The 12,508-nt window shown below is 36.9% G+C and overlaps 1 protein-coding gene across 1 annotated transcript in view; it reads left to right on the top strand.

Moving 5' to 3' along the window:
- LOC132820740 (uncharacterized) overlaps positions 1-12,508 on the top strand; it is a 42,390-nt gene that overhangs the window by 12,641 nt on the left and 17,241 nt on the right. Inside the window, exon 2 of the mRNA XM_060833009.1 lies at positions 6,730-7,050. Coding sequence (XP_060688992.1) covers positions 6,730-7,050 — 321 coding nt within the window. The remainder of the gene's footprint in view (positions 1-6,729; positions 7,051-12,508) is intronic.

Below are 12,508 nucleotides of genomic sequence, written 5' to 3'. Positions count from 1 at the left end.
GACTTTTTAATTACAGAAAGACAATGAGCATCTGAAACTGCCACTTTGTTTTGTTATTCTCACCAACTCGCCACAGGCTGGAAAATAGTAAACATAATCCCTCATTCAAAAAGGCTGAAAACACAGAACCACAGGTTAGTTTGCTTGATACCTTTTGAGGAAGGTGCAAGAATGAATCAATAATGACATTATAACTGAAAATTTGAAAAACTTGAAATAAATCAGAAAAAGTCAACTTGATGCTGTGAAAGGGAGATACAGTTTAAACAATTTGTAGTAATTCTTGAAGAAATAACATATGCTGTGGTTAAAGGGACTTCCACCTTTTAGTAGGAGTATGCTGCACACTTTGGAACTGCCACACAATGCAACTGGCCCACAGCTTCATCAATGAGGGGCATTAGGCAGGGACCATTGAGGAGATATGTGTGTGTGTGTCTGTCTGTGTGTCTGTCTGTGTGTGTCTGTGTGCGTGTGGTGTTTAAAAAGCCCTTGAGAATAAAGAAAGATGTGTTAATTTCTTGGCACTGCGTATAATGCACAAAGAACTTTTTTCCATTCTGCTGTTTGAATTCTTTTTCAAACAAATGGGTTTCCTGCTGTCACTCAACTGCCCATATCAATCACATTGTGGTGTGGACATGGTTACACTGTAATTAACTGAGACCACAAGCTCAATTGACCTTTAGATATTTATTTCCATATAGAATGCCTAATCTGGCACTCGCACACCCATTATATTATGGGGGTGTATTCTGGGGTGGGTGGGAAAGTGAACCTGGCACCTGTCCTGTTTTACATGCAACACTAGATAGGGTGGACAGTGAGACCTTTTTTCCTCAGATGGTGATGGCTAGCATGAGGGGACATAGCTTTAAATTGAAGGGTAATAGATATAGCACAGCTGTCAGAGGTAGCTTCTTTATTTCAAGAGTAGTAGGGATGTGGAATACCCTGTTTGCAACGTTAGTAGACTCTCCAATTTTAATGGCATTTAAATGGTCATTGGATAAACATATGGATGAAATGGAATAGTGTAGGATAGATAAGCTTCAGATTGGTTCCACAGGTCAGCACAACATAGGGGGTTGAAGGACCTGTATTGCACTTTATTGTTCTATGTTCTATAACTTGAGGCTGTTTTTGTTAGAGAAAAGAAGATTAAGAGGTGATTTAGAGATGATCAGAGGAATAGATAGGATGGACAGGGAGAGCCTTTTTGCTCAGATGGTGATGGCTAGCATGAGGGGACATAGCTTCAAACTGAGGGGTGATAGATTATTGGACAGATGTCAGAGGTAGGTTTTTTAGTGAGAGAGTAGTAAGGGCGTGGAATGCTCTGACTGCAACAATAGTAGATTCACCAACATTAGGGGCATTTAAATGATCATTGGGTAACATATGGAAGATAATGTAACAGTGTAGGTTAGATGGGTTTCAGATTGGTTTTACAGATTGGTTTTACAGGTTGGCGCAACATTGAGGGCTCAAGGGCCTGTACCGCGCTGTAATGTTCTATGTTCTACTATCAGAAGAGTTGCCAAAACATACATAAAGTTAACATTTTTCAATCTGATCAGTTTTAAATATATTCATTTAATAATATCAATTAATTTCTATGATTTCATAAGATAGATTTGAGAGCTTGAAATAATTTAAAACATGCTCAATTAAGTTACATTGAAGAGATATTGTGGCACATCAAGTAGACTTCAGAATTAATTCCATCTACAATCACAACAACTTTTCCACAAACTGATAACAGTTGTATTATATTCAAATAATGGCACAATGCAGCTCATCAGAATCATGTGCCAACTGTAACCATAGGAACTCTCACTTCCCAGGGAGCGAGCTTTCTGTGGCATCAGTATTACAGACAAAGCATATTGGTAGCACACAGCTGACACCAGGCAACAATAAAATGCATGCTGGCTTTCAGTATCTATAAGATTCTTGTCTGTCAGACAATCACAGAATCAAACACCATAATCCATGCCTTGATGCATAAACAAATCTAAACTCTTATAGTAAAAGATAGGTTATTTAGTTTTCTTAAAACATTGTGAAGCTGGAACACTTTCACTGTAGTTAGAGTACAAAAGTAGAAACTGTTATTTATCATGGTTATTACATTCATCAAAGAGGCCTTTATCAAGCCTTCATGAGTAGTGAATTATACCTCTTCCCTCGTGTGGTATTATTTTACTAGTCACACACAATTCTAGCAGGGTTAGTATTGAAGGACATCGTCAGGGTTACTAGAACATACTTACTGCCATGGTTTCATGGGTGTTGACCAGACTCTAATACCTAAAAGAAACATAAAAACTCTTTCCACAACATTCAAGAATTTTACAGACAATCAATTACATTTGAGATGTCGTCACTATTCTAATGTAGGAATAATCATGGCAGGCAGGCAGCAAATTCCATGAAACACCAATCTGATAATAATCAGAGAATCTGTAATTATGCAATGTTGATTGAAGTCAATATTGAACAGGAAAAATTCCTTTCTTGTTTGTCAAATTGGTGCTTGGGTGACTGTTTACTTTCACTTGTGCAAAAAGGCATGGTCTTGATTCATCTTTTGTACAAAAGAGAGAACCTCCAAAGCAGCTCTCCCTCTCTCAGTACATTAAAGTGTTAGCTGAGATTAGTCTCAGGAACAGGACTGGAGGCCACTGCCCTCTGACTCAAAATGTAGGCATGCTAGCAACTGAGGCATTGCTACAATAAATGACTCATTTGTACTAAACAGTTAATATCTACAAGACATTTAACCCTGAGGTGGAAGCACAAAGTGTCCACATATCCTCATTGGATTTCATCTTTATCTGTATAGGTTGCAATTCAAATCACAAGTCAGTGAACAGAAATACTGATTTATTTTATGTCCAACTCTAAGAATGCTGAAAACAATAGTGGAACAGACGCCTATTGATCCTTTGCTTTGACCAACTAATTTAGCATGGTGTGCATTGAAATTGAGAATTTCTGACTGATGAATGATGCAAGCATATTCATTCAAGAAAATAAATACTAAGTTTCATAATTTCCAATCCTGTATTCTTTTATATAAATTGACTGCACTCCAAGTATCAACATGATTTAATATCAGCATGATGTCTCTCTGTCACAGATTAGACCAGAAGGCATAGAAGCAGAAACAGGCTATTCAGCCCATCAACTCTCTTCCACTATTAAACCTTTGTGTTAATCCTCAAATTCCATTTCCCAGCCTTTTCCACATAAATCAGCAAGGAATTGGAGTTAAAACTTTTTCAATCTCAGCCTTGAAATACTTAACAATGCAGCCTCTACAGCCCTGTGGCAAAGGATTCCACACATTCACTAGTCTCAGATCAAAACAAAATTCTTCCTCGCTTCTTTCCCAAGTAGGCAAGCTTTTACTTCTAATATTCTGCACTCTGGTCCCAGACTGCTTCAGAAAGGGAGACAACATCTCTACCTCTACCTCAGCAAATTACCCACAAATCCTTTTTGTTTCAATAGAGTTGTCTCTCATTCTAAACTCCCATGAGCACAGGCTGAACTTACTCAGCCACTCCTCAAAAGACAGTCCCTCTGGACAACAGATCAACCGAATGAACCTTCTCTGGACTGTCTCCAGTGTCTGGATATCTTTTCTTATACAAACATGACCAAAACTGCTCATAGTATTACAGGTATGGTCTGGCTAGTGTTTTGTATAGATTTAGCCAGACTTCACTATTCCATTCTCTTTGAAATGAACAAAAAGCATTATATATATCTTCACCATTACCTGAACTTGGATGTTTTGTTGTTATTTACAAACAAGGACTCCCAAACCCCTTGTGCTAGAGTATTCTATTCAGCTCCTAATATTCCTTACATATTCAGCTCCTCTTAGGAAAGGAACATTCCTAGTGATATTATCACTGGACTGTTAATCCTGAGGTCCTGGGTTTGAATTCTGCCATAGCAGATGTATATTGAATTTAAATTCTGACATCTGTAATTAAGAATCCAATGATGACTATAAATACATTGTCAATTATTGGGAAAAACCCATCTGCTTCATTAGTATTCTTTAGGAAAGGAAACTGCCATCCTTATCTGGTCTGGCCTACATTGATTCCAGACCCACAGAGAATGGTTGAATCAACTGCCCTCGAAGCAGTTAGAAATGGGCAATAAATAATGGCTTAGCCAGTGAAACCTCAACCCGAATAAAAAAAACATCCTCCTGTCAAATTGTGGCCCAGCATAGATCCCTGTGATACTTCAGGTTGGCATTATGAAGATGATTCCCCTATCTTAGCTCAATCTTCTGTGCAGTAGCCAATCCTGTATCTCTGCTAATATACCATGTTCAATCCCATGGGCGCTCATCTTATTAAGTAGCCTAATGTTTGGTACCTTATCAAATACCTTCTTGAAATCCAAATGTATTGCATGTAATGTTTCTCCTTTAACTAGCTCTGCAAATAATTTTATTAAACTTGTTAAATCCTTCATGAAGCCATGTTGATTCCATTTGATTTATCATGCATTTCTAAATGCCCTGCGATTACATCCTTAATAATAGATTCTAACATTTTCTGAATAACACATTTTAAGTTAACTGAACTGTAGTTTCACTTTTTATCTCCTTCCTTTTGTTGAATGAAGATGTTACATTGTTTTCCAATCTTCTGGCACTTTTCAGAATCTAGGTTTTTTTTATGATTACTACCAGTATGTCCACGATCTTTGTGTAGTTTAATGTGAAGACTGATATTAAATATCTAATCAACACACTGTCATTTCCTGGTTCCTCATTTTTATTTTGCCAACCTCATTCTCTATGGGGCCTACGTTCATTTTGGCCTCTTTATTCCTTTTTATATATTTAAAAAAAAACTTTGTGCTGTCTAACTTGATATTATTTGCAAATGTATCCTCAAAGTTTATTCTTGCCCCTTTTTGGGTCATCTTTTTGTTGGTATTTAAAACTTTTTCAATTCTCTGTTTTACCTCTAATTTTTGCCACATTGTATGTTTTACTTCTTTCAATTTGATACTATCCTTAAATTTCCTAGTTAACCGCGGTTGGCTTGTCCTCTTTGTGGAAGCACCGCCCACCCCACCCCATCTCAGTGGGAGTCATATCTATGGGAAGTCATGGGCTTTTGTTTTGGTAAAGGTTATAGGTTCAAGACTCATGATTTGAGAGATTCGGAAAAGCATAGTCTCAGTTTTTTTCAAAACTGTTAAAAAGGTGTCATATTTCAAAGGAAGTGCTAATCTTCAGGTTGCTATGAAAAACAAATCAGTTGTGATTAGGATTCAGTGCTTTCACTACTGTGATCTGACTTCAATTCGTAATCAGATAAGCTGACCCTGCAGAACAGATTTGAGAGATTAAATTCCCTGTTCTAGTGTATAGTAATTTTTCAGAAGAGCAGTAAATTATTCTGGTATCCCAGCCAATGTTCATTGCACAACCAAAATTATCAAAGCAGATTTTAACATTATTACTCTATGGGAAAGGCAGTGAGTAAATTGCCTACTGTGTTTATATCGGACAGAATATTAATTACAACTGCTCCTTCTCTATTGTAAAAGCTTCTGGAATGATACAGCCATTCCAGCACAGAGGAGGCCATTTGACACATCAAGTTCTGGCTCTCTAGAAGAAAACAAACAGCTCATCTCACTCCCTAACCCTTTCCTCATCACCTTACAAATTCTTTCCCATCAGGCATCTTTGAAACCACAAATTAATCTGCCTCCATTGCACTTCCAGGTGGTGCATTCTAGATCTGAATAATTCACTTTGTAAAATAAAACTTTCTTTATGTTATTTTGCTAGCCATTTTACATTTCTGTCCTCTGGTTCTCAGTTTATCCACTGATAGAATATGGATTTGCCTATGGACTCTGGCCAGTCACCTGATTTCAAACATCTCTATCAAGCATTATTAATCTTTTCTTCTCTAAGGAATACAATGGCAGCTGTCTAAGCTATAATGCCTTGCATCCTTTCTAAAGCATTATATTCTGATAGCCAAAACTGGTTGCAATACTTGAAACCCAGAGAATGCTGGAGGAACAGAGCAGAGAAACAGAGTTAACATTTCAAGTCCTGTATGAGTTGGCTTCAGAACCCTCAGGGTCTCAAATTTCAGTTTCAGACTTGCAACATTTTCAGTATTTTGCTTTTATTCACAATATTTGGATTTGGATCTAACGAAGGATTTAAAAAAAATACCTTCCACATTACTTTTTAAACTTAACTCTATGCATTTATTTAAAATACCCAAGATCCCATATACTGTATCATTTTCCTCATCCTGTCCTGCCACCTTCAATGGGTTGTACATATATACCCTGACATGTCTCTGTTCCTACACCTGTGTTAAAGTTGTACTACCATGTACTGCTTCTTTTCTCAACTTTTCCAGGTATAAATGGTGAAAATCCTGATTAGGCTAACAAACAGGCAATTAGCAGTATTGCTTCAAAGAAGCAGGTGGAACTTGAAGAAATTCATCCCCTACTGGACAATAACAATGATTCTTCAAAAGCACATCATAATTTTCAAAATATTACATGTTAGCCTAAAAATGAGGGGTGAAGCACATAAGGAAACTTCAGTCACATCAGAATTTATTATATTTGTAGAATTATGGCTGGGGTTATTTTAATAGATAATATGAAGTGAATTTACAATCTTATTTTTCTTTTCCCTCTACCCAGGTGTGCAAACAATAGAACTTCACACTAATGAGAATGTAACAGTTATCGAGGGTCAGTCAGTTACATTACAGTGTGACTCTTCTAAAGATGCCAAGATAGCATTAGTTGAATGGAAGAAATCCAGCAACAAAACAAAACTTGCAGTGTACAGTCCAAACGGCACACATCATCATGATAAACGAATAACAATGGAAGTCAACAATCATCGTTCCACAATCTCAATCAAAAATGCTCTCAAAGACGATGAGGACTGGTATTTTTGCACATTTCAGACCTTTCCAAATGGAAAACAGGAGTACAAAATATATTTGGATGTAAAAGGTAAGTCTGAATTTTAGAATATTTCCTATTTATAAACCGTTTGAATGATAAAGACTCTCAATTTCAAAGACATGTATTTTTAATGTTGCAATGCTGGCTATTTTGAGAATCAGTTAACACAAAATGATTTTAAGAAGTGCAGCATCAATAATTTGCTTTGATATTCAAATAGAAATTAGCTTGCAGTCTTACTCATACCATTATGTCCTATAATATTGTAATTATTAAACATTAGCAGACAGATACCAAGATCCTGAACTCTTGTTTCTGTGGAGCAAAAAATGCTCCTCTATGCACTTGTGGGTTAACAGTGAAAATAGCTGCATTCTGAAAGTAAGGGTCAATTTGTTTTTTGCTGGTAAGAAGGTCTTCCAAATTCAGAAGAATTGTAATTAGCCATGTTTGATATGCAAAATTGTATTTAATTTGGGTCACTGTTGGAATCTGGCAGTTCACATATTAAACCAAAACCTGAGCCCATGACGTCTCAGGTAGAAGAGGAAGCACTTATATTGCATTTTACTGGGAGTTTGAATGGGGACAGGTTCCAAGACCACAGGCATCTGAGAAAAAGAGGACATTTTATAGAGCAACTGTTACATCTCAACTTTAACAACTTGCATTTATACAGCATCTTCCAAATAAGAAACAAATGTTGCAAAGCACTATGCCGGGATATAAAACAAAATATGAAACAATCCGCTGAAAAGGATATTAGGATTAATGACCAGAAGCTTCGTCAGAAAGGTAGATTTTATGAAAGGTCTTAAAAAGATAGCAACTTTAGGGAGGAAATTCAAGATCTTACGGTCAAGGCCACTGAAAATGCAGTGGACAAGGCAAAGGATTACAATTAAGGATATTTAAGAAACAGTATTAGATGAATGTAGATATCTATTTTGGGTCAAATTGATACAGATTTGGAGAGATGACAAGATATTCAAGGGCTTTGGAGAAAAATGGGATTAGTGATGAGGCAATACCTTGCAAGTAAAAGGGAGTCAAGATTTTCTTGAGGAGTTGAAAATGGCAGATTAGAGAGGGACAGGAAGAAAATTTCAAGAAAGGAAATGTTAACAATGTTGGCTAACATAGGAGCTGTAGTATGATGTGACCTATATTTGAGTGAACATTCATAGGGCTTTAATCATACTTATCTGCATTGGATGGTAAGCACATGACTGGGCTCTAGATCCAAGTGTCATATCTCCTCACACATATGCTCAGCAACTATCCTGAGAATAAACAGTTAACTCTTTAATCTATCTTCCCCAAACACACCACAATTCTTTCATTGTGTCTCTTTTAATCATTATCACTCAAGTCTTCACCCCAATTTCCCATCACCACATCCTCAAACATTAATTGGCAATAGTGTTCACAGCTCTCTTGGAGATATTGGATGCATCTACTCCTTTAATATTGTCTTGGGACAATGCAAAGTGCAGTGAGCAGCTTCTCAAGGAAGATCCTTCTTCGGCAATAAAGCAGTGAAGAATCAATCATGGAAAAACGATGCAAGATATAACCCTCTGGCGTTCAGAAGCAGTTGCATCGGTTCCACAATTGCTTTGATAGAATATCATTCTTCCTCAGCCTAAAACATTTCTTGAACTCTATCATAAAAATAGGGGCTTATAATTGATAAAGAAATATAGAAATAAAGAAAAAGAGCTTGTGACGAGGATCTGTCAGAAGCTCTTGGATAGCATGATGGTCTGTTGGCTAGATGGTAAGTTAGACAATAGCAGGGTGTGAAGAGCACTTTTCCTGTCTACTGATCTTAATCTCAATTACATGTTTGACTGGCTAGATATTGAGGGCTTAAGTTCTGCAGTTACATGCCTGTGCATTCCAAGTCTCTTTTCAATATGAGTATGATCATTTTGAAAATGAACCAAAGACAAATTGCACTTTGTTTCCTTTTTTTTTAACTTTTTCAAGGTGTATGGACATCAGTGGCAAAATAGTAATTGACCTTGCACTGAATAGCTTGCTAGGCCATTTCACAGGACAGGTTGCTGTGGATCTGCAGTCACATGTAGCCCAGACCAAGTAAGGATGGAAGATTTCCTTCCCTAAAAACTTGAGAGAACCATATTTATTTTTATGATGATTGATAATAATTGTCAAGGTCATTTTTACTGAAACTAGTTTTCCACTCCAGATTTATTAATGGAGTTAAGTTACTGTTGTTGGTTTTTAACTCACATTCCCAGAACATTCGCCTGGATCTCTGGATTACCAATTCACTGATATTGCCACTATTACTGAAGTTCTTTACACCAGAGTAATACACAGACATTACCCTGCCCATAGAAAGTTCAAGGAATCTCACTGATAGATAAGCTTCCTACTTCACTAGAAAAGAAGCATTACTAGATATGATGCAGGGTCAAATTAGCCAAGTGTCTACAGAAGAACACTTGGCTAATAATGACCATCGTAATATAAGGGTTAAGCTAGTAAAGCAAAAGATAAGGAACAATCTAAAGTACAAACTTTATGTGGCAAGGGGGCTAATTTAAGTGCAATGTGATGGGATCTAACAAGGGTAAAACAGAAGATGGATGGGAAAAGCTGTAATGAAGCAATCTTTATGAAGAAGATACCTCTGGTACAGGCTATTTCCCATTCAGGCACAAGCAAAACCAACCCAGGGCTCCTTGGATGACAAAGATTGGGAATATGATAAAATTAAGAGGTGAATTAATGTAGCCAATGACAATGGGTGACCATATAAACTAGACTGTGATGAAGAATGATAGGTTTAAAGTAAAGAATTTGAAATGAAAGGACTCAGATGGCTATTGTCTTCAGCATCAATTCCATTTTTTCCACATTAATAGTTCTGATCAAGAATCACCAGAGTGATTAATATTAACGCTGTTCCTTACCACAGATGGTGCCAGACCAGTTGAGTTTCTCCAGCAGTTCATGTTCTTGTTTCAAACCTCCAGCATCCATAGTTCTTTATTCAATATTGTGTGTGTTATTGCCATCCAAGGCAGACAAACAAATAGGTTCTTGAGAAAGGGGTTGTTAAGTGGAACTTGCTTGATTCAGTAAACGCAAATTGTTGCAAACAGAAGGGGACTGTCCGGCAGAGAGATTATGCAAGACTCAACATCTAGAAAATGTGCATAAGGAAGAGACAAGAGGACATTGATGGACAATATTAAAACATGGAGAGCAGTGAGGATAGTACTCCATAGAGAAAGATTATTCATAGAGTGGTGCTGGAAAATAGCAGGTCGGCAGCATCCAGGAAGCAGGAAAACATATCCACTTCACCCTCCTCTCTGATCTATCACCTTCATCCCCACCCCCATTCACCCAGTGTATTCTTTGCTACCTTCCCCCACCCTCCTCTCTGATCTATCACCTCCATCCCCACTCCCATTCACCTATTGTACTCTATGCTACTTTCTCCCCAACTCCCTTCTCATTTATCTCTCCACTCTGCAGGCACCCTGCCTCTATTCCTGATGAAGGGTTTTTGCCCAAAACGTCGATTTTCCTGCTCCTCGGATGCTGTCTGACCTGCTGTGCATTTCCAGCACCACTCTAATCTAGACTCTGGTTTCCAGCATCTGCAGTCCTTGTTTTTACCTAAAGATTATTCATAGTGTGAATGACAAGGATAGATGCAAAACAAGATAATTATGACAGATGAATTCTCTACGTAAGAACCAGGTCAAGTGGAGTGAAAAAAAATGAAAGTGAAGAGTGAAATTAGACAGAAAAATTTAAAATATGGGAACACAGTTCAACAGAAAAAAACCCAGAAATCTTCTACTGACTTAAAATAGTGAATAGTTGGAGATACCATGCATTTTATTCAAGACCAAAAAAGTGTTTCACTGTTTATTAATGAAGAAACCAATGAAAAACATATTAGTAAAAGGCAGACAATGTTTGAGTAAATTAGTTAATTGTGCAGATTAAGACCAAGAGAGAACCTTGCTAAAGGGAACACTGTATATTGTTCACATAGATTTAAGGTGGCATTTGACGAAGTGCCACATAAAAGGCTATTTAACAAGATTGAGATTTATGAAATAAGAGGATCAGTGCCACAACTGATTTTTTTTTTACAAAGTAACTTAAATGACAGAATTCATCATTTCATGAAATAGTTTTTTCAGGCTGGAGGATGGTAGACTGTGGCAAACTGAAGTGTTAATGCAAAGACAACTATTTTTCCTTTTGCTATGTATAAACTACTTGAATGTTGGAACACGGAGTAAAATTTCAAAATTTGCCAAAAGATATCAGAGTTTAGAAAGGCAAATGGAAGTGATACTAAACAACTCAAATTGATATAGGCCATTGGAATGGACAGAGAAGTTACAAATAGCACGTAATACAGAAAGGGGTGAGGTGATGCACTTTAGCAAAAGAAATAGGGAGAAGAATACAGATCATTAGCACAGTTAACAAAATGGACCTGGAGATGCATACACACCAATGTTTAAAGTGGGAAAACATATCAAGCCAGAGGTTAACACAGTAAATAGGATCTTAGTTATCAAAATACAAGTATTGATTGGAACAAAAAAGCAGAAAACGTTGCACGTTATTTTTTAAAAGCTTGAGTTAGGTCACAACAAGAGTATTGAGAGACTCCTACACACTGCATTTTAGGATGGATGCAAGGGTTTTGAGAAGGTGGAGATAAAATTGACCACAGTGGTTCCAAGGATGGGGAATGTTAGTCATAATATTAAGTTGAAAAATTTGGGGTTGTTCTTCTTGTAGCAAAGGAGATTGAATGGTGGTTTGATAGAAATATACAAGATTACGAAATGCTTTGATAAGATGGACAAGAAAACCTTGTTCCTGTAACCTAATAGTAAAAGGACTGAGAAATATAGGTTTAGAATTTTGGGAAAGAGATGCGGGAAGGACATGATTAATAATTTTTTTTATGCAGTGAGAGATAATGACCTAGAACTTGCTGCCCATGAATGTAGTCAATGCAGAGGCAATCAGTGGATTTCAAAAGAAAATAACATAGGCACTTGGTACTTGAAGGAAATAAACTTGCAGTACACAATGATAAATCAGAGAAATAGAACTAATTGTACAGCCAACATCAATGCAATGGGCAAAATGAACTCCTGTGACTAAATGACTCCAAGACTTTGTAACTTTCAATATCATTTCATTTTAATCTCAGAATATCACTCTTTGGTAATTTCTTCAAATGTGAAAGCCCATATCATCAACATTTACATCTTGTAGCTATTCTCTGTGACACGCCACCAATATACATGTGCACCAGGGGACATTTTGTGTGGTTTATGTGGCTCTCTTCCGTATTTCAACATTAGCTTCCTGTTTTCATAGTTGGGTGTTATGTCGACAAAACCACAACTACAGTAAAAGGCTATTTTCTCTATTCTCTTAAAAGGGATACAGTTGATATATTTCTTGGGTAATAATTGAAGCCAAA

Source organism: Hemiscyllium ocellatum, chromosome 12 (genome assembly GCF_020745735.1).
Source record: "Hemiscyllium ocellatum isolate sHemOce1 chromosome 12, sHemOce1.pat.X.cur, whole genome shotgun sequence".
Taxonomy (NCBI): Eukaryota; Metazoa; Chordata; class Chondrichthyes; order Orectolobiformes; family Hemiscylliidae; genus Hemiscyllium; species Hemiscyllium ocellatum.
The sequence above is the reverse complement of the archived record's forward strand: the minus strand, read 5'-3'. Positions and strand labels throughout refer to the sequence as shown.